This window comes from Peromyscus eremicus, chromosome 6 (genome assembly GCF_949786415.1).
Source record: "Peromyscus eremicus chromosome 6, PerEre_H2_v1, whole genome shotgun sequence".
Classification (NCBI taxonomy): Eukaryota; Metazoa; Chordata; class Mammalia; order Rodentia; family Cricetidae; genus Peromyscus; species Peromyscus eremicus.
In genome coordinates this window covers 9,315,796-9,339,106 of record NC_081421.1, presented here as the reverse complement: position 1 = coordinate 9,339,106, position 23,311 = coordinate 9,315,796, and the positions used below count along the sequence as shown (strand labels likewise).

Sequence of the window (23,311 nt, the reverse complement as noted above, 5' to 3'; positions counted from 1 at the left end):
CCTTTTCATTGATCCACAGGTCCTTTTTTCTGCTCTGCCGTTCCGTTCTCCGCCGCAGACGTGACGCTAAAATCATTTTAAACTGCAGCGGTTTGAGCTTGGTTTTGGCGAATGGTCAATTCACTGCAGCTGCAAAAGGCTTAGCCATGTTTGCTGGCTCCTTTTCCAGCTACCCGCTTAAAGGTAGAACCCATCACTCAGCAAGAGCCCCTAGGGCTAGGGGAACAGGCTGTTAGACACGGACTCTCCGGACTGCTCCGAGCATTCCTCCGTGTCAATCACGCGTGGCGACGCGCATTCCTATTTCCTTGCTCAAAGGCAATGTAACATACCTTAGGGGTGGACAAGGAACCTTCCCTCAGGTTCCAGTGGCGTTACTCTTGGGTCATTCATTACCAGGAAGCCTCTAGGGTTTCATTCTAGTCTTTGACTTAAGGGGCTGGACCGGAAAACAAACAACCTTGTGACAGCACATTGATTAGTATTAAAACATATACTTCGATATTTATCCTTGGAGAATAGGCATTAAACGCACTCTCCAGCACCCGAGAGTTGGTTTGCGCCGCCTTGAAACTTCAGGAGACCTGGGTGAGTGGATGCACCTCGGGAGTGGGCACCCGCGGCTAGTCAAGCGCGTCGCTCAGAATCCTGGGGCTGCTCCCCAGGGACTCGCACCGAGCTGAGCGCCAGGCCTCGGAGAGCCAGGGCCAGCACCAGGAATTGCAAACGTGTCTGTGGATTCCCGCAGCGGTGCACACTTTATTCCCCTGTGCCTGTGCACCGCTGCACGGCTCACCGCCCCTCCCGCCCTCGCGGCCACCCCGCGGTCATTCTCCAGAGAGCTGTCCCCAGCCTGGCCATGGACCCTCCGCACCCTCTCTAGTATGGAGGCGGGGATGGATCGCCAATTGTAAAAGAAAAATTAAAAATTGAAATAGAAACCAGGCAAATAAAATAAAAGCCCGCGCTCCCCACCGCTGCCTGGCGCGAGGCCAGGCAAGGCGCAGGGATATTGCAAGCGCCTCGCAGCAATGGGTGGTGCTGGCACCGGTGCCCAAGAGTGGGGTTTGACGATGCCGGGCTCCAATGCAAAAGCTACAAAGAAGCCCCCCAGTCCTCCACTAGGGTACTCATAGTCCGAAGACATGTCCCCAAACGAGTTAATCTACTAGATAAGCATGTTGTGGGTAGACATTAGGTGGGTAGATGTTCAACCATCTACCCGTCTATAGGAGCTGTCACCCCACGTCCCTCAGTCTGAATCCCTCCGCTTTACGGGGGAAGGGGGGGGAATTCACCTCCACACTTCCATTTCAGCCTCTTCTAGCCTCCCCACACATCCCCTACGGACCCTCCTGCTCTGATTGACACATGCCATTTTCTGTCCGCATTTAAATTGTCCGCGCGCATCTCAGCCAGAGTCCCTTCATTAGGCAACCCCGGCTGACTACGGCCCCAGGGCAACTTTCCCCCGTTCTTGGTGATTTCTTTCCACCATCAGCAGCAGGGAAAACACCTTAAAGGAAAAAGAATGTTAGCGTCACTGGAAACCCCGCTCCTTGGAGAGGCTACCGCAGCTGTTGCTGTTATGTTTTCGTATTTGCTGATGCAAACAGGGGAACCTCTCTTATTCCCTGCCCATTACCTGCGGCTGGGGACTGGGAACTTTCCGCGGCAGAGTCCCCTTGCAAGCGCCTCGGGACCTGCGGGCTGTTCTCGCTCTCACACTCACACTCACTCCGGCAGCCAAGGCGAGAGTTCTGCCCCGCCCCTCCGGGCTGCCTCGTGACGTGAATACTTGACGGACACTTCTGCCAATGAGCGGTCGCTCGGTGGGTGGTGCTCCTCGGCGATTGGTTGGCAGAATGAGGGCGCTGCGCAAAAACAGAGAAGCCGAGCGCTCGGAGCTCAGAAACTGCCAGCCGAGATCACAGGCTCTGGGGCTGAAGCAGGAGGCAGGATGGACTGAAAGGAAAAGAGGCAGGTTAGAGGGGAGAGGCTTGGGAAGGAAACAACAGAAAAGAAACCGCTCGCTGTGTTTACAGCAAAGCAAGGGACGGTTGGGTTGAGGACACAGACAAGACTGTGAAAGCCAAGAAATGCAAATAGAGCCAAAGAGGGGAGAAAATGTCAAGAGGAACGTCCACCTGGAGAAATGAAGAGAATGAAAGTTTTATGCTGCAGAACGGCCCCGTGTTTTTCCGGCACCAAATTCTCTCGCTGTCTCTGAGCCCGCTCGCGTTTGCAAGCCATTGACATCAAGAGGCATGTTCAGCGGTGCCGGCAGCATCTCTTCTTCCTTCTCTTCCTCTTCATCGTCCTCCTCCTCCTCTTCTTCCTCCTCCACGTTCTCCTCCTATCAGGAAGAAGACAAACCTAGGACAGTCTTGAAATATCGAAATTTCCTCCTTGGGATTTGCCAGCGCCGCGTTGCGCCAAGACTGTCGGAATAAAGGAGGCTGACTATTGTATTATCGTTATTTTATTAATTGGTCAGTGGGAAGATTACATCTGAGCAGAGGGGACATCTGTCACCCTTTCTGCGTTAAGATTGAAAAATGAGGCTGGATTTGGGGAAGCTCTAAAATGAAGTAAAAGGAATAAAAATTTTAAGACAGCCACAGAAGCCCCCAACGTAGCACACTATTTTATTTATATTTTTGAGATTATTATTTCTTTTGGTGGTGGGGGAGGTAATCGGGTGGCTAACTGGCTACGGGGGAGCGGCTTCCTTTCCTTTGGAGATGATTGTGCTGTTATTCTTTGCCTTGCTCTGGATGGTGGACGGAGTCTTTTCCCAGCTTCATTATACAGTGCAGGAGGAGCAGGAACATGGCACTTTCGTGGGGAATATCGCGGAAGATCTGGGCTTGGACATTACAAAACTTTCAGCTCGCAGGTTTCAGACTGTGGCCAACTCACGGACCCCTTACTTGGACCTCAATCTGGAGACCGGGGTTCTGTATGTAAACGAAAAGATCGACCGCGAGCAGATCTGCAAGCAGAGCCCCTCTTGTGTCCTGCACCTAGAGGTCTTCCTGGAGAATCCGCTGGAGCTGTTCCGAGTGGAGATCGAAGTGCTGGACATCAATGACAACCCTCCCTCCTTCCCGGAGCCGGACCTGACAGTGGAGATCTCAGAGAGCGCCACGCCAGGCACCCGCTTTCCCTTGGAGAGCGCCTTCGACCCAGACGTGGGAACCAACTCATTGAGAGACTATGAGATAACCCCGAATAGCTACTTCTCTCTAGACGTGCAGACCCAAGGAGATGGCAACCGATTCGCCGAGCTGGTGCTGGAGAAGCCACTGGACCGAGAACAGCAAGCGGTGCACCGCTACGTGCTGACCGCGGTGGACGGGGGAGGAGGGGGAGGAGGAGGGGAAGGAGGGGGAGGCGGTGGGGGAGCCGGCCTGCCCCCCCAGCAGCAGCGCACTGGCACGGCCTTGCTCACCATCCGAGTACTCGACTCCAACGACAATGTGCCGGCGTTCGACCAACCCGTCTACACTGTGTCCCTACCAGAGAATTCACCCCCTGGCACCCTAGTGATCCAGCTCAATGCCACCGACCCTGATGAAGGCCAGAACGGCGAGGTCGTGTACTCATTTAGCAGTCACATTTCGCCCAGGGCTCGAGAGCTGTTTGGACTGTCGCCTCGCACCGGCCGGCTGGAGGTGAGCGGCGAGCTGGACTATGAAGAGAGCCCAGTGTACCAGGTCTATGTCCAAGCCAAGGATTTGGGTCCCAATGCTGTGCCTGCACACTGCAAGGTGCTAGTGAGAGTCCTGGATGCCAACGACAACGCACCAGAGATCAGCTTCAGCACCGTGAAAGAGGCAGTGAGCGAGGGTGCGGCCCCTGGCACCGTGGTGGCTCTGTTCAGCGTGACCGATCGAGACTCAGAGGAGAATGGGCAGGTGCAGTGCGAGCTGCTGGGAGACGTGCCGTTCCGCCTCAAGTCTTCTTTCAAGAATTACTACACTATCGTGACCGAAGCCCCTTTGGACCGAGAGGCTGGGGACTCCTACACCCTCACAGTGGTGGCCCGCGACCGGGGCGAACCTGCACTCTCCACCAGTAAGTCGATCCAGGTTCAAGTGTCAGATGTGAACGACAATGCGCCGCGCTTCAGCCAGCCGGTCTACGACGTGTATGTGACAGAAAACAACGTGCCGGGAGCCTACATTTACGCGGTGAGCGCCACGGACCGCGACGAAGGGGCCAATGCCAAATTAACCTACTCTATCCTCGAGTGCCAGATCCAGGGCATGAGCGTCTTCACCTACGTGTCCATCAACTCAGACAACGGCTACTTGTACGCCCTGAGATCCTTCGACTATGAGCAGATCAAGGACTTCAGCTTTCAAGTGGAAGCCCGGGACGCCGGCAGCCCCCAGGCGCTGGCAGGCAACGCCACGGTCAACATCCTGATTGTAGATCAGAATGACAACGCCCCCGCCATCGTGGCGCCCCTGCCGGGGCGCAACGGGACTCCAGCCCGCGAGGTGCTACCGCGCTCTGCAGAGCCGGGCTACCTGCTTACTCGCGTGGCCGCAGTGGACGCAGACGACGGCGAGAACGCCAGGCTCACCTACAGCATAGTGCGGGGCAACGAAATGAACCTATTCCGCCTGGACTGGCGCACCGGAGAGCTCCGCACAGCGCGCCGGGTCCCAGCCAAGCGCGACCCCCAGCGGCCTTACGAGCTGGTGATCGAGGTGCGCGACCACGGGCAGCCACCCCTGTCCTCCACAGCCACCCTGGTTGTTCAGCTGGTGGATGGAGCGGTGGAGCCCCAGGGCGGGGGCGGGGGAGGAGGCGGAGGGCCAGGGGAGCACCAGCGCCCCAGCCGCTCCGGCAGCGGGGAAACTTCACTGGACCTCACACTCATCCTCATCATCGCGCTGGGCTCAGTGTCCTTCATCTTTCTGCTGGCCATGATCGTGTTGGCCGTGCGCTGTCAAAAGGAGAAAAAACTCAACATCTATACTTGTCTAGCGAGCGATTGCTGCCTCTGCTGCTGCTGCTGTGGCAGCGGGGGCTCCACCTGCTGCGGCCGCCAAGCCCGGGCGCGCAAGAAGAAACTCAGCAAGTCAGATATCATGTTGGTGCAGAGCGCCAACGTCCCTAGCAACCCAGCCCAGGTGCCGGTGGAAGAGTCCGGGAGCTTCGGCTCCCACCATCACAACCAGAACTATTGCTATCAGGTTTGCCTCACTCCGGAGTCGGCCAAGACCGACCTGATGTTCCTGAAGCCCTGCAGCCCTTCCCGGAGTACAGACGCTGAGCACAATCCCTGCGGAGCCATCGTCACCGGGTACAGCGACCAGCAACCAGACATCATTTCCAACGGAAGCATTTTGTCCAACGAGGTAAGGCTGAAGCGAAAGAACCACCATCTCTCATCTCCTCCATCAGAAAGCCTCCTCTAGCCTGGCCCTGTATCTCTTCCCGTGCACTGTGTATTTTTAGGGTGTTAGCTGGTTTGTATGGGTGTGGGAAGGCGAGGGTATGGGGTCACCTTTTCTCACCTCGTGAAGTGTAACCTAACTTCCGTGTTTTTCCTGACTGCGCTCCACCCCTTTGCTTTTATTTTCATCCCCCCCCCCCCCCCCCCGCTTTGCTTCTTTGACACCTTGGCGCTTCCTCCCCCCTCTCCCATATTTAAAGTCCTGCCTTCTTTGCAACCTGTGGGGGCCAGAAGAGAAAAAGCTTGAAGAGAGAAGGAGGGGTGGGGGAGGGGCTTCCTATCACGGACAAGGGTCTTTTTCTCTTTGCATCTGTCCCAGGCTTTAATAAAGTTGGTTCAATTTTGGTTTGTTTATCACTGCTTTCAGTCGCGTGTACAAGTGAGCTATAGATTGTTTAACACTATATGATTGACTAAATTGGATTGCATGTTTTAGTGACCAGTTCCTTCTCTGAAAAAAAAAAAAAAAAGTCTTCAATTCTGTTCTGGACAGCTTTACACAACTCTTGAAGCCGAAGGCCCACACAGTGTGAATTTGAATGAAGTCCCTTTGGCACTGAACCTTGTAAGAGTAAACCAACTGAAAGCTTGAACAAGTCTCTTAAATATATCGTTTCAGTACTATTTACCTTCTTGCCATTGGTTTTTGTTTTTGTTTTTGTTTTGAGGAATCGCCCACTGTTGGCTTTCTTCATCAAAGAACTTGGCTTGTCAATTCTAATTTCCTTTTAAAAGGCAGAGACATAGTGGAAAAGTTGGAGGGTGGGGACCGACCGGGGAGAACCATGTAAAACAAAGTTTGGACTGAGAGGTGTGGGCTGTGTGGAGTTTGCAGAGGCCTTCCTGAGGGGAAGGTGGGGGCAGGATTATGACAGTCTTTCTTGGCATCTCCTTGCTTTGAATCTCACATATAACTCACTGACTTTCATGAATATTTGTACAGCTCATTTGTAACTTAAGTACCTTTTGAAAATAAACAACAAAATAATTCGAGAAAATATCCAAACTTTTGCTTATTGAGCGCGCTGTTTTTCTTGTGTCCATCAGTATGCACTTAAACACTCTGGAGGCTGTGGCAGGACAAGACACAGAACTCAATTAGGGTAACTCTGTGGTAGACACAACAGTTTATTAAGCCTAGCTATACGGTTGTTTGCATTCTCCCTTTGAAGTAAGACACATTTCCTGTGGGCCAGCAAGTTTTCTTTTTCCTGTTTAAACCTTCACAGCTGAATTAAAGAAATCGAGATTCATATGTCTCTACACATTTCTCCTGCTCCTACCCAGCAGTCACCACTCTGTGGTCTTAGGAAAGCCTGAAAATTCATCAAAATGTCCACCAGTGCTTAAATCCAATGCAGTTCTTATTCTCAAAAGGAAAATGACCGTTGTGCCCTCTGAATTTTGGTGCTCTTTATTTATTTATTTTTTTCCTAGAATAAACACCAGCGAGCAGAGCTCAGCTATCTAGTTGACAGACCTCGCCGAGTTAACAGGTATGAACTCTTGCAATCCTCAGCTTGGTGTGTAAACAGTTTCCTACCTAGTAAAAGTAGGAGGTGGTGTGTTGTTTTGTGTTAAAAGACACAACGTATAAAGATTTTAAACTAGGGCAGGGCAGAAGTCCTGTATATAATTTGTTTGTCTGTGTGCTGTTGGCTATACAATGTTTTATTTATATAAAATTATAAAATATTTTTCCAGTTTCTGTTACTTTTCCATGTGTTCATATATATTGTATGAACATGTCATAGACATGTACTTAGCTCCAGTCATAGAATAATGTCCAAACTTCACATGTTTGATGATTCAATTGCCTGTGAAGTCTCCCAGATTTAAGTGGAAAAAATGAGCTTCATGTGGAAATGGAGGTACATAAGAATTCCATGAGTCTGCAGCACACATCTGTGACCATGTGGTGGCAGAAGAATGTTTTCTGTGTTTCTTTACCTCTTTTTTTTTTTTTCTATCATTCTAACATTTTTCCCTTTTGTGTTTCTAGTTCTGCGTTCCAGGAAGCTGATATAGTAAGCTCTAAGGACAGTGGTCATGGAGACAGTGAACAGGGAGACAGTGATCATGACGTCACCAATCGTGGCCAGTCAGCTGGTAAGTGTGATCAAACAGCAATCTAAATGCCCATTATACAGCTGTTTATTTAAATGCATCTCTGAAAGATGATGGCTTAGGTAATGGTCTGTCTTCTATTGGTCACTTCACTGTATGCTCAAAATAAGATTATGAAAAGTGTTACTTCCCTTTGGAGTGCTGAGTAGGAATTACTTGCAACTATGAAGAATTCCTTCCCTATGCAATGTTCTTTAACGGATTTAAGTCACATAGAGGTATCCACATATCTCTCATCTGGTCTGGTTCCCTGTCTTCAAACAGTTAGGGTATTATTAGGCTTATTTATGGAGGAGGTAACTGAGATCAATTAACTTACTGAGTTTCACGAGGGAAAGAGAAAATAAACGCGTGACTGGGCCCTAGAATCCAAACCTCTATGCCTTCTAGAGAAATGTATTTTACATACCGAATATAATAACCTGAGAAGAAATGTCACAAATAGGTTGAAAGTCTAGTGTTCAATCCTGGGTCTCTGGGATTCAGAACATTAGTAATAAACATTTGGTAATTAGTATTTTCCAAGCATCTGTGATCTCTTTGTATTTTGACAAGTATTACATTTTGAACACAAGCATTTGTCTATATGGGTTAACCTTTGGGGTAGCTAATGGTTACAGGTGGCAGTTTAATACAGTATAACTTTTAAATTGAATTTTATTTCAGATTTTTCTATATGAGTTTGACCTTTAGTGATATGTAAGATATTATAATACTAATTACTAATACTAAAAGAATTCATAAGAAATAAATTATGTATCTTAAAAAATAATTTCATAAAATCGTTTGCTTTCCCCTACTTCCATTTGGATTTTACCCATGAAAGATATTTCCTGAATTCTCTTTCTTCCTAATTCTATGTTTATTTGACACATGAAAAAATGAAAAGCCTGAGAAATTCCCAAAACATCTGAAAAATGTCCATCACTGGGCTACCGCTGGGAGACACTTAGCTCTCTAGATACTTGACCTCGATTTTATTCTATAAAGTGATGGAGTTCCTTATTTTGAAGGTAATATTAGTCCTAGAGAGTATTCATTCCTTAAAACACTTGGTAGCCCTGGGAATGGTGCTGAGGCACTGTGTCAAAGGGCAATGCACACCCAGTAGGACCTGGCAGCCGTGGTTGCTACAAGCCTCTCAGTTGGCTAATGTGGGCTCTGTCTGTGGCTGCTTAGTCTTGGGAAACCCGGGCAAGAGGAAAGGAAAAAAAGGCTGCTCAAGGGTCTCTTTATATTGCTTCAAGTCATTAATATGCAGACCTAATGAGACTTGAGAACTGCCAAGAATCCCCGGAGGTCCCTGCCCCTTGCGGGCCTTCACGCTAAGTGAACAGAGCATCTATTTAGTGTCTGGGATCCTGACAACAAACCAGACCTTGCCAGCAGTTTATATGTGAGTACAAAGTCCCTTTCATTTTTGCCCTATATGTGGCATATGATTTATTATTATCATTTAAAAACTGTATATTTAAAATTATTCATTTATATTTTCCCCAAGTTTCTAATTTAATCCAGGCCCTTTTTTCCCCCAACAAAACGTTCAACACAAGAAAAACAAAGCCGCTACATGTTACTTTACGTGCATTTTATTTCTTTCCCACCCACTCCCTTTTGTGTTTTTCTTTCTTTTTCTTTAAGTAGCACCCCAGTCTCTGTGAGCATTTTAATCTAGTCACTTAGACGTACATAATGAGCCTAACAACCAATGCAAAGAGAGAGAAATGGAGAAACCTTCTCAAGGAAGACTAAATTTGTTAGATATTCCTGTTACCATGTCTTCATGGGAACTATTTTATTTCACACACTGTTGCCATTTTGTTAATGATTCTTTCAAAAAATTTGGGATTTCAGGTCCTTTTAAGGACCATTAAAATGCAAAAATGTGTTCTGCAGTAGGTTTTAAATAGGCAAGACAGTTTCTAGTTTTCATCATCAAAGTGCTGAACTATTTGCCCCCATATCTAAGTTGTTAAATGTGTAGCAGTGTTCTAGAATCACCACTCCATTTATGCAGCGCAGTGGTTACAGGGCAGACACAATAAACTGGGCACAATAATTGCTGTTTTGCAGTTGGAAGAAAGCACTTACAGTGAAATGTAATTGCACCTTCATGTTAAATTGATCAGTTGTCATATGCTTAATTTATAGTAAAAAGTATTCTGAGTGTTTTAAATGTAAAAATCTGAATGCATAAAATTAAAATGCCTGTTACTAAGTGATGATTTTCAGTTCATACTACTGTTTTGTGTTATAAACCTCTCAGCAAGTAGCAGGAATATATCAGAAGTGAAGTTTGCTCCAAAAATGTGATTTATTTCTTGGTAAAGGCAACGTATGTTGATCTTCCAAATTTGCAAAATTAGGAAATTAAGCAAATCTCACTAAGCATGTTAGGAGAAAATTTAAAATGATCAGAATAAAAGTAAAAAGATTAAAAATCCTGAATTCTCTCTTTTAGCTTGTGTGTCTTGCCAGCGCACAATGTAGCTTACTGTTTTACCTGTTCAAATTCACTAACTTTTGCTTTGCCTCTTCATTTTTCTGTTAACCTTACTTTATACTTATTTATTTTCCCATGACTTCTATCTATTATTTCCTGTTTTGTTCTTTATTTTTCTCCTTCCTGCTCTTCTGCTTTCTAACCCTCCAGCAGCCTCAAGCCTTCTTTACAGAAAGGCTGCCGACATGAAGGCAGCTGCAGAGAGTCACATGAGCTTTCTCAGTTGGCCACTGCACCTGGCTCCATGCACAATATTCCTGGGCTTGACCACTGCTCCGTAGTACAAGCTTTCTATAGCCTTGTCAAGGTGCTTTCCATTATTTTCAGTGCACTATTGATGTATCAGTTAGATATGGCAGAGGTCCAGGCAGGTGTGGTGAAGGCTTGCATAAGCTACCACAAGAGGGAAAACTGATTAACTACAGCCAAGGGGCTAAAAAGTAGATTAATAAAGCAAGTCAGTATGCTAAAAGATTTATTTTTCTATCTTAGAATAAGGATATAGCATCTAGGTTATGTGATTTTAAACATTATTAACATTATTGAAGTATATTTAAAGAAATCCATTTAGTTGTAAGAAATAAGTCTTTATTAAATGACTATGCTATGAAAATGCTACAAGTTGTGAATTTATTTTAATGCCTTTCTCTTTCAAAAGATATATTGAAAGGGAGAATTTTAGATGATTTAGTCACTTACAACAACTAAAAATTGCCAGCTTTGTCTTACAATATTTTGTTAAAAGAATTTAACGTATTTATTCATCATATGGTAACTATTAGATATAAATTTAAAAATAAAATAACTAGAACTACCAGTTGTTTAAAAGATAACAAGTAAAATATATTATGTACTACATGGATCCATTGGACAGCTACAACAATTGCCAAAGAATTCTTAGTTTTCATGAACTATAAATATATTTTTCTTAATTTCAGATGTTGACTTATAAATACAGGGAATTCACTCTGGTTGTTTACAAAAACTTGTTTGGGTTTCTGGGGAACCTATGAGATACAGTCTGATGATGTGAGGATGCTAATAACTGGGAAAATAGGGAGGAGAAAATATTGAGAGAAAATGGAGAAAACTATAAACAGTTTGAAAGGTGACAGGAAGGGATAGAATTTTGATGTGTATTTTCATATGTTAATGAGTAATGAGATGTATTTGACCCTGGCATAGACTTAAAAAATTACATCTACTTTATAACTGTAGTTAATGTCTATGAAGTACTTTTGGATATTTGAAGGATGGCTGGAAATTTTTTCAAATGAAGTTTGTTTTCTTTACATTTGTTTTATCATACTTACTGAAGTTTTGATTAGAAAAAAGTATTATCTACTATCAGAAACGAACACAAATTGGATACACTTCTTTCTTAATCATAACATTTCTCAGAGAATCACCTATGGCTATTGTCTAAAATATACATACATGCATCTTAAAGTTTATCTGAGTCTGTCTTTGTAAAACAACCAGTCTTTCATTTCAGCTGTAAAACTGCAGAATAACTTATTCCTGAGGATCGGAAAGAAATGACTGGAAATAATGATTGCAAGTAAAATTACACATCTTAAGACATTTCGTAGATGTATCAAAACTTCAAAAATTTGTCTCTACACATGACATAGGTTTAATCATGAATGCATTTGAAAGAGAAAATGAGTTAAACTTATTAAATCTTGAGCCTTCAATTTGAGCCATAGGAACTTGTCCAAACAAAGTGGATGTTCTGAATTGCGTCACAGGGAATGGAATTGGCATCCCCGTCATTGATGTGTCCACGTTTTCACAAAAAAGTGAAAGGCTTTCCTATGTATTTGGTAATTAAAAGTTACACAGTCAATGTGACTAATGACGAATGATAAAAGAACATTGTTAGTCATCTCACAACTCCCCTGCGTGAGGACCCATAATGGGATACATTTATTTCATTCTCAAACTATTTATCTAAACGACAAATAGAAAAAAAAATTCTATTTTCTATTAATTTCTCTGTTCCTTATTTGAAGTTTATTGATTATGCTGTGGTTTTCATTTTCATTTCTATAACTGATTTTTCCTCATGAGAAATATATCCCCTCATTTTATTGACAAAACTGGTGAAATACTCAGGCCCTATTTGAGAGACCTCACCTTCCATTCCAGTTATATACAATGATATATAACATTGTCAAGAAAGTTCCACTCCATAGGTCCATAAATTTGTTTAAAACCTTGCTTACCAATTTTCTCTTTTGTCAAATGACTCTGTACTAAGCTTTCAGGGTTCCTTAATTTTTTAAATAGCATTCTTTGATGCTTTTTATCCTTTCTCAATCCATATAACGTTTTTGTATAGTGTAAGGAAATTTTAACCAATCTTATGAGATATAGAAAAATTAATTAGGAAATATAGAAAAAATTGTCAAGTTTGCAAGATAAAAAACCTGTACAATTAAATATGTAATTAAATATATAGTTAAATATAAACTAATTTCTACCAAATATCGTCTGGTAACATCAAGAACTATCTTAACACGGGCACATTGCTTTACTAACAAGATGATAGTAATCTGAATTACAATGAATACTTATACATGAACACATAAAAACTTATGAATGGCTGGACTTTCATATGTTTGGCCGAATTTGCCTTACAATGATATGCATCAATCATATGAAGAAAAATGTTATTAACTGGAAAATCTGTCATTAGTATTTATCTTTCCATGTTTGAATATGACAATTCTACATTAATATTTTTATCTTAAAGATCCAGAATTCTTGAAAATTATTATCAAAATGTTTTTTAAAAATAATTACACATTATCTTTTTTTTTCTTAAATTTGACTTATGTGATACACAAGAGCTGTGATGATATTGTGTAAGAGCCTTTTTCCTCTCATGACTAAATAAAATAGGAAAAATTAAACTACCAGTGGATCCAGATAGAAGTCTTGTGCCTGGCTTGCTGCCTATGCACCATATGAATGTGTATCAGGGATGTTCTCTTTCTCTTTTAGCATGTATAACTTCTTGCAGAAATAGGATTTGTCTAGAGTGTAGTGAAACATCTCCAGGATTTCTATTCTGTTCCTAGTCAGATTCTGTAATTCCAGCTTCAGTATTTAAACTCCTCAGGAAATTACCCAATAGTAATTCACTTTCAGGCTTGTGCATGAAAATTATCAATTGGATATTATAATCAAAGATGGACTTAGTATTATACATAGATTTGTTTAAAATGAAAAGTTATCATTTAGTGGGGTTAACACATGGTAATTAACTTGGTGTTGTTTCCTCAAAAAGTATTTTTTTGTAGTTAATGACCTTTAATTCTAAAAGAAAATGCAGAAATTCTATAAGTTTCATTATTTTGAAATATGTATTCTCTTTTACAAATATTTTCAAGTACACTACCATTTAAATCAGTGTGCAGCACAGAACATCTGTTGAAACATTAAAACTTCCTTTGAGAGCTTGAGATTTCTAGATATTTGTGCAATTAAGAGTCAAGTATACTCATTAAATATTCTATGTTAATTTAAAAGTCCCAGCTTTTCATACGTTTGAAAGACCTTATGATATAAATTAATCATGCTTTAGTTATTTGAAATGAATCAAAATTGTACTTACCAGATGGCTCCGTGGGGAAAGGTCCTTGCAACTCATCCCGATGAACTGAGTGTCATCCCTAGTAACCACATAGTGGAAGGAGAGAAACCACCCATGCAAGTTGTGACCTGACCACACATGTGTCATAGTATGTATACACACAGACACACACAAATAAGAAAATGGATATAATTTTAAAACCTTAGAAAGGTTTACCAATATTCAAAACATTCAGTTAAATATACTAGCATGTTTAAAAAAGCATTGGAGTGATATTTTTGTTTATATTTTTTTCTGTGTTGTGCTCTACACCAAGTGAGTATCAGGTTGGGCATGGTGAGAGTTGACTGTATTTGGGAGTCTAAGGCAGGACAATTAAGAGTTTCAAGCTAGTCTAGCTGTTTAGAGATGTCTAGGTCAGCTTGGGCTGTATAGCAAATCCCTGTCTCAAAAATCAGAGAAAGGAAACAAAAATATTAGTGCCGCGCTGTGGTGGCGCACGCCTTTAATTCCAGCACTCGGGAGGCTGAGTCAGATGGATCTCTGTGAGTTCAAGGCCAGCCTGGTCTACAGAGCGAGATCCAGGACAGGCACCAAAACTACACAGAGAAACCCTGTCTCAAAAACAAAAACAAAAACAAAAAAATATTATTCCACAGCTCTGAAATATTCTTGAACTAGTGAGATAACTGAGTCAATCAAATGCTTGCCTTTGAAGCCTAAGGATGAGAGTTCAAGTACCCAAGTACCAAGACCTGGGTTGGGTGTGGTGGCATGCACTTGCAATCCCAGTGTTGGGAAGGGGAGACAGGCAGAATCTTAGTGCTCACTGGCCAGACAGCACAGTTTACTTAGCAAGGTCTATGTCAGCGACAGGGACTCTATCTCAAAACAAAACAAAAAAAGTGGGTGGCATCTGAGGAATGACCTCTCCTATTTGTACATGCATACACAAATAGTTACATGTACATCTGCACACATGAACACGGATACACAGACACAAACACACACACACACACACACACACACATATATATATATATATAAGAATTTGTGTGTAATATATATATATATATATATATTACACACAAATTCTTGTACGTGATTCAAGAACAGATAGACTTTCTTGGTCACAATCAGGTAACATTTAACAGCCTTGTCACTCTAATGAGTGTGATAAAATTTGTAGTGTCATTTTCAATCTTGGTACATATAAGTTTGTGTTGACTAGGACAACTATTTACAGTACAAATGAGCACTAAGGAATATGTCAATATTATCTGTAATGGATTCCCACTGCATTTGGTTACCTCGGCTACACTAATTATAGTCATTTGTTTTTGGTTTGTGCAAGGTGGTAAATAATAAGTAATTTATAGGCATATGGACTGCCCGAGTTCCAGTGACAGATACCTTTAAGAACTAATTTCCCAGAAAACTAAGAACCACACTATTTCCTGTGTACAAAATAAACAGAATTCTTGCCATTGTCCATTTGTCAAATTTGGGCTGAATTTTTGTTGAATTTCACCTTCTATTTGAAAGCTAAGGTCTGTAGTCTAATTGTTGTCCGACCTTAGCATACGCTTTCTGTGTTTGTAGGAACATCAGCTGATACATTGTTAGAGGATACCGATTAAAAAGCCTATAGCTGAGATTTCCCTGTTATTAACCCACGAGAGAGTTTTAAAATATTCTTTTTCCATTCACTATTTCCTCAACTTTTAAGAAGTCAGCATTGTTTTTCCACCATGGTTCTGAGTTTAGAAACTGTCTCTGTGACGTCTTTGCCACAGAGTCTTACTTTTTATGTTTGTAGATCATTTATCCTGCTTTAAATGATAGGGGAAATGATATTAAGAAGTTTTTTGTCTCCATCAGATTAAGAGAAAACTTACTTAGTGAAATGTTTCCACCCATCACTACCTTACCTGTAGACTTTTCCCGACTGTCCAGCTGCCCGTGTTGACTACATCTGGAGTTTCTTGTCTCTTCCCTTTTCCTCTCTACCGTTTGCTCTTCTTGCAGGTATGGATCTCTTCTCCAACTGCACCGAGGAGTGTAAAGCGCTAGGCCACTCCGACCGATGCTGGATGCCTTCATTTGTCCCTTCGGATGGACGCCAGGCTGCAGATTACCGCAGCAACCTGCATGTCCCCGGCATGGACTCAGTTCCAGACACCGAGGTCTTTGAACCTCCCGAAGCCCAGCCTGGAGCAGAGCGGTCCTTCTCGACCTTCGGCAAGGAGAAGGCCCTGCATGGCACCCTGGAGAGGAAGGAGCTGGACGGATTGCTGTCTAATACACGAGCGCCTTACAAACCACCGTATTTGAGTAAGTATCACAAAAGCTTACATCAAAGTAGTTCCTCTTAAGACCTAAAGGTCCACATTCTTATTGCTGAAAACAGTTTGAGTTCTTAGAAATGTTGATGAAAATCATCTTTAGGTTTAGGCAGTACTCCAGGGTGGAAAACTGATAGTTAGCAGAAAAGTGGCCTCTGGTGTTAGGGTTGTATTTACAGCAAAACACAGCCTTGGCTTTTACGAAAAATATTTTCAGATGTTCTTTAATTCCCAAAAGTGTGGAACCCTGGCTTACTTGATTTCGGTGTAATTTGAAGGGCTAGTCAAAGTCGGAGTCCTTTCGGGGAATGTAAGGGTTTCTGGGTATTGAACTGAGGGACTTGTGCATACCAGTCAAGCACTGTACCCCTAAGCTACGTCCCCTGGCCTAGCCTCATGTTTCCTAATGATATTGGCTGATATCATGAGCTAATTGTGGTTTTATCATAATGAAGTTAAGCACATTAGACCAAATTTAGAAAGTAGTATAGACATGTAGACCTCATGTTGAGCTTTTACTAGAGATTAAGAGGTTTGCTGGTAAGGACTCAAGTCCATAATCAGAGTCAGAGGTACTGTGTGATAGAGGGACCAATGATCTTGTAGCATTGAGACTACAGACAATATGGCCCTTAGTTCAATATAGAAACTGTATTCTCTAAATGGATTATCTTATACAGCCATCTGACCAACAAAAATGCTTGGAGTTTCTATGATAAATTTCATTTGAGGATCTCAGTAATGAAATTTTTCCCTTTAATATCTGCTCCATGACATCATCTCTTTTTAGTTAATGGATGAAGACTATGTATAATTCAATTCTGATTAAGCCACATAAATAATACTTGATATAAAAAATAATACTTGATAGAGGTAAAACCCACGGCAACTCAATCAAAAATCAAAATCTACCTGATATATAAATTCTGTTGCATTTGATGTATTCTTTCATCTTATAGTATCAAGACAATATTTGTTGGATCATAAACCAGAAACAAAGATTGAGAAACATTGGAGATGTATCATTTCTATTTGAGCTGATAAAATAGGAAAGATTAAAAAAAAAAACTTGAAGAAAACAAACTGAATATGTATACATATATAACATATGTACATATTAAGACTATGTAATACAAAAATCACATAGTAAATCCATTGAGGTCGTGGCTTCTAATGTTGAACAATAAGAATAGTCAAGTGTTCCACTGAGGCCCTCATCAGATTCATAAACAGTGATAACAATAGTGACCAAGGTGTATTTCATGAACAATTGTGTTCAGATTCTCAAATTACATAAGAACACCACTGACTCCACGGGATACACTACTTTAGCATTACAGAGTCTATTAATAATGGCTTTTATGAATCACTGGTATTTGATTAGCCATCATTTTATTTATACTATATAGAGAGCATAGTACATAAATTATTGAGAGTCTAACATGCAATTAGACATAGTCGCACATTCTAGTTTACTCAAAGAGAGCAAAAATCAAATTTTATAAAGGAGGACCATGATGAGATCTTCTCAAATTGAATTATAGATTTGAAATTGTTCAAAAAATAAAATATTTCCAAAATAATATGAATAATCCTACCTTGTTTTATGTAACTTTAAGAAATACGTTTTATAGAAAACTATCACTGGCAATTTCAAGAAGAAAAACTAAAGGATATATGATTTTAAGGAATCAAAGCACATACTTTTAAATGAATACTAATATTTCCTTTAAGGGCCTATTGTCAGGTAAATACACTTCACAGATAATGGAAAAGCAACTTCCCTTTTATAATATCAACGAGCACAATACTTGGCAAATTACTCTTCTATGTAAAACTGGAGTTTGTTACAACTAAGAAAGTATTTTCTTAACTGACTAGTTTTTGCTTTTAATAATGATCACAGTAATCATACTTTTTAATAAATAACAACACTGTCCTTAATTTAGTGCAAAATTTTCTATTTTGTAAGAATCTATTATTCTCATTTAGAAGCCTGAATTCAGGGACCATTGATTTCATAAGTATGTGTGTTAACATAATCAAATAAAAAATCTATTATTGTACCTTGTAAATTTAGATTTGGTTGCATATTGATTGAACATGTCTGTTGAATCAAATTAGTCTCTAATTATGGTCTATATTTTTTCACTATCGATTTTAGCCCACTAATACTGTTCTAAATCCTCAGTGTTTGGATTGAAGTCTGCCCCAAGTAGAGAATAAACAGAAAAAAAAACCATTTGTATTTATAATGTACTTAATTCACTCTGAATTTTAAGCATGTATGCATTTCTCCTTTTTAAAAAATAATATTTTAGTTATTTATGTCATGTCGGACTCAGACAATCACCTTTAAAGTTAATACCTTGACACAAGGTCAAAAGACACAGTCAATTTTATTGTTAATATAATAATGCATACATACTATACTCTCAAGCTGTTTCTGGCCACCCCCCATCATATGGTGAGAGGGCTTAATTTTGTGTCATTTATCATCAGGAATGGAAATATTCTCATCTTCTAAATTAAAAACTACATCCATCGTGTGATTAAAAAAGCTAAAAATTGACACTAATTACTTGCTTTTAATCAGAATGTTTAGATAATTATTGAGGCTGCTGTTTTACTTTTGTTAACTATGCATTTAGTTTTATAATGAGTGTAATATACATTTGATGTTTAGGAAGGTAGCTACATATTTAGTAATTTTTGAAAGTTTCCAAAAATGTCTAGTGAGGTAACCACTGTAATTTATATAATAATGATGAGAAAAGGGCAACACGGATTAAAATATAAGTTAGATCATTGTCATTGATAAAAATACAAATTAGATCATTGTCTATGCTGGTAACTTCTGAGTACTATGCCTCTGATACATTTTTTTTTTAAGTTATACTAACTTTTGAAGAAAAAGAAAAGATACCATGTGCTTGCATACAATGAAAATGGAGTTCACTTTGAAGTGGCACTCTAAACCAGTCCCACATTCTTTCTTAACCCATAGAAAACATCCACAAAGTTCCACCTGATCTGTTTACTCAAATGGAAGTTAAAACAACTGGCATCAAGTTGATCACCTCTATCAATACTTACTTAGTCACAAACGTTGCCTAACCTGTGTTTTCCCACTCATATTACAGACATATGGATTTCATACTTGTGGCAAAACTGTATATTTTGGAAACAGATATCTTACCTAGATTTACCTGAACCTTAGCCTCACCTTGAATTTTATTAGAGTATTAAAAATCCTAAGACACAAATTTAACTTTTAACTAAAATTAATAATTGCTTTTGCCAATTTAAAAACCAATTTAAAATGGGAAAAAAGCATTCTCTGGAGATTGGGAATGACCTTGCACTTCTGTCATAAGAATTCCTAGGATATGTTTTTAATTATAGACATTTTATTTAAAGCAATTTCATTCTTCAAATGACACAATGTATTACATGATACAATCTGGCTAGTCTCAGAAGATGAGAAGCAGAAATAATTTAACCACAGAGATGAGAAGATGGATCAGTGGGTCGAGTGCTCACCTTGCAAGCAAGGCAGCCTGAGGACAGGTTCTCAGAACCAAATAAAATGTAGGCATGGAAGTTGCCCTGGCAGTTTTGAAGCTGAGACAACTATGACCCTGTATGGCCAGCTAATCTAGGTGAATCTGATGAGTTTCAGGTTCAGTGGGATACACTGTCTCATAATATAAGGTAGAGAAGTGATTGGAGAAGACACAATGTCAACCTGCACTGACCTGCACATGCATCAACACAGGCACCATATCTATTCACGATTTTGTATGCACGCACATACCCATACCTACACTACACACACATGCGCGCGCGCGCGCGTGCGTGCGTGCGCGCGCGTGCACACACACACACACACACACACACACACACACACACTCTTTAAAAAACAGCTTGAGGAATGCAGTTGATTAAAAAAAAAGGTGTTACTTATATAATTGACAAAAACCTGAATAGTTAAAACAATGCTAAGATATTTGGAATCACTTGAGTATATTTTAATGTTAAAATTTCTCATAAGACTTTTGTCAATGAATCAGTGTGGTCCAAATTAGACAGCAGAAGCAATGCAGTAATAAATGTATAGGATACACAAGGAAAAATTTCTGATGATTTTTATTATTTTCTTTAAGATATGTTCATTTATGTCATCTTTCCCTTCAATTTGTAATACTCATTTATCATGTATTTGTGATAGGGATTTTTTTTGACTTGTTCAACATATTGAATGAAATAATTAGACTTTACTGATGTAATGTTCTTGAAAACTTCTTAAACCCATGGGGTTTTCTAGACTCATCAGTTTAGAGGGAAAGCACTTACTGAAACATACCATACATAGTCCATCGGGCCTTCATATTAGAAGCATCTAGATTAATGTTTGTGCAGCAGAAGTTCACCTGTCCCTCTCTGTTTTTATCAGCTTTGCATTCTTTTAAAATTTTGCAGCTCACCCAGACCACATGAAAAGATCAAAAATTTAAAACATTGCACCTAAATTATTGCTGCCAATTTACCTAGATCTCTTCTTAGTAAATCCAATTTTGGTAAAAAGATCTTTTTGGCATCTGCTTCTGAGTACTTCCAGCCTCGAGCTGATGGGAAGTGAGGAACATGCTTTGTTTAGTAACATCTCTCCCAATGTCTTCATTATCTCAGTGTGCCTTCTGTGAGTTTTCATAATTTGCTGAACTCAATAGTGTGTTGAGAGCATATACAGAATTCAAAATAAAATGACTTTTCTTACTGATACTCATTACTAGCATATTTATATCACCCTGTGTGGTGGTATCTTTGGGATATATCTATTCCTCTAATGCCCTAAGTATAGCAGTATATCTAATGTTAAATCTACAAAGTAAGCGTTTTTTATTAAAGTATTTAAAAAACCATTTCTGTCATGTAGTTATAGCCATCAGTAAATGAAGGAAAGCCTTTTATGATTTTCCTTTTCTGCAAATAGATTTTTTTTGAATGTTCACTTCTCCAAGCTCTGTTACTTATTAATCAAACATTTTGAGAGCTCTGTTGTTGATCTTTTGTTTTTCTTTCCTCACACCCAGATCCATGAGCCTAATGCACTTAAATTTTCACTTTATCCCTGTTTGACAAATCCCAGATCATCTCACTCTAGTGGTGCCGTTTTTCTATTAACTGCCCTGACTACACGATTATGAAGAAATACATAAACAAATACTTTACTCACTTCTATGGAAAATTAATGGTAGCAAATAATCAGTAGCAAAGCTCAGCCTTGTGTCTACTGTTAGAATTAGATGTCCACCTAATCCCATTAGTCCACCTATGTGCAAAACATTAATCGATTCCCAGTTTCCGTCATTACTGAACTTAACTGAATACTGCAGTGGCCTGGGTCCTCCCTATAATGCTAGGGACATGAACTAACCTGTACGTCTGTTCTTTAGTTTCTTGCTTCTGGTGTATCTTAACTAATAGTATTGAAAGCTACGAAAACTCTTCTGAAAGGCAGCTGTGAAGCGCAGTGTTTTATTTCATATGTGCACATCTGCCACTGCTGATGGTTTCTTACTTAGGCATCATGCTTCTCCATAGCCAACCTCATGATATCACACATCTTTACATCTGGATGATGTCAAACTAATATCCATCCAAGAAAGCTCTAATCCCTTTGATAAAGAACTCTTACAGTTTCTTCAGTCATTGTTCTTGACTTCTTTATAACTCTGCAATTTTTAAAGTGCCCTTTAAATATGGCTTTAAATTCAATTGACCTGATTTTTATAATCTTATGAATGGCTTACCCAAATGATCATATACTGAGAATAAACTTCTGTGATCATTGTTGAAGATAATGTGCAGTTTCCCAGCAATTACAAATGTTGCTAGAATTTGCTTCTGTCCTGTAAGTTTTTCCCCTGACACAATTACTCTCTTGATACATCCAGACCTACCAAGTAATGAATAGTATATGTTAAACCAATTACGAACAATGAAGATATTTTTAAGTATGTGGATTTTATATAATGCTATCATTATTCATCCATTCACATATCTGGGCATAAATATAATTTTGGCACTTTTAAAGCAAACATTTGCTTTCTTTGCTTAAAATTTTAAATTAGTTTAATCCATTATTTAGTCAATATATGTAGGGATTTTAGAGGGCAGTAGAATTTGAACTTACTCTAGATATTGAAATATACCTAATCATGGCATTTAAATTATGATTTTTTCTTTCAACATTTTCACAATTTAAGTTTATTTTGGTTTGTTCTTATCTTTCAACATTTTTAGAATTTAAATTTATTTTGATTTGTTCTTATAGCATATTACACCCCAGGAATATGCAATAGTGGTTTGTAACTCTCGACTCTTAGGATTATAATTACTCCCATTCCTTACCTTGTCTGTGAGGCTTTTCTCCAGCTTCTTGTTTTGAGTACCTCATGTGTTACCCTCCATCTTTCACTTTCCATGAAGCTAATAACTACACATGTTCTTCTAGATTTAGCCATCTTTCTTTATTTAACTTCTGTATGAATACTGTTTATTCAAGCCATTTATAATTAAGTTTTTGAGCAGATATACACTGTTAGTTAAATGTTGTCATTTAGGAATGAGTATAAAGAGAAGAGAACAGATAAAGTTAGCCATTCTTTTACATAATATTCCATTTGCTGTGAGACTTTGTGTAACTAAGGGAAATTTATTTCCTGCACACTTTCATTTTTAGCATATTAACATTTTCGTGTACCTCATTTTATATTACAGATCATTTCCACCCTCTTTCTTGTTTTGCACATTGGAAGTAAACCCATTTAAGCATTTGTCCATCCTAAGAGTCTAACAAAAGAAGATAATCAATTAAAACCTAAGTAGGATTATTCAATGAAAAGGAACGCCTACATATGGAATTACTTTTTCCTGCTTCATCATACTGAGGATTTCTGAATCAACATATGAATACTTTAAGTTATAAATATCTTGTAGATAATCCTGGAATATGCAAATTGATTTGCCTATAAATATCATTAAACAATATTCAATACTCAGTGTCCTAGACTCTTCTTGCTGAGTGTGTCTTCTAAACTCCATTTTCTTGTGGAGTTAAAGTCATTTAGATAATGTAGCTTGAAAATGATGTAAGATTGTAAAATTGGTTGTTTAAGATTAAATAGTTTTATAGCACTTTGCCTGATAGGACAGAACAATTATTTACTACTCAATATTGTGAGGCAGGAGGTTCA

General features: G+C 40.0%; 1 protein-coding gene across 3 annotated transcripts in view; it reads left to right on the top strand.

Annotated features, from left to right (window-relative positions):
- Positions 1–1,913: 1,913 nt before the first annotated feature.
- Positions 1,914–23,311, top strand: part of Pcdh10 (protocadherin 10) — a 58,037-nt gene continuing 36,639 nt past the window's right edge. For 2 of the 3 annotated variants that reach the window (XM_059265146.1, XM_059265145.1), the window contains exons 1-4: positions 1,914–5,375; positions 6,911–6,969; positions 7,476–7,582; positions 15,733–16,038. In XM_059265146.1, coding sequence (XP_059121129.1) covers positions 2,745–5,375; positions 6,911–6,969; positions 7,476–7,582; positions 15,733–16,038 — 3,103 coding nt within the window. In that variant the 5' untranslated portion in view covers positions 1,914–2,744. Of the gene's footprint in view, positions 5,376–6,910; positions 6,970–7,475; positions 7,583–15,732; positions 16,039–22,835; positions 23,113–23,311 lie in introns of those variants that run through there. The other variant, XM_059265144.1, reaches the window with a different exon arrangement.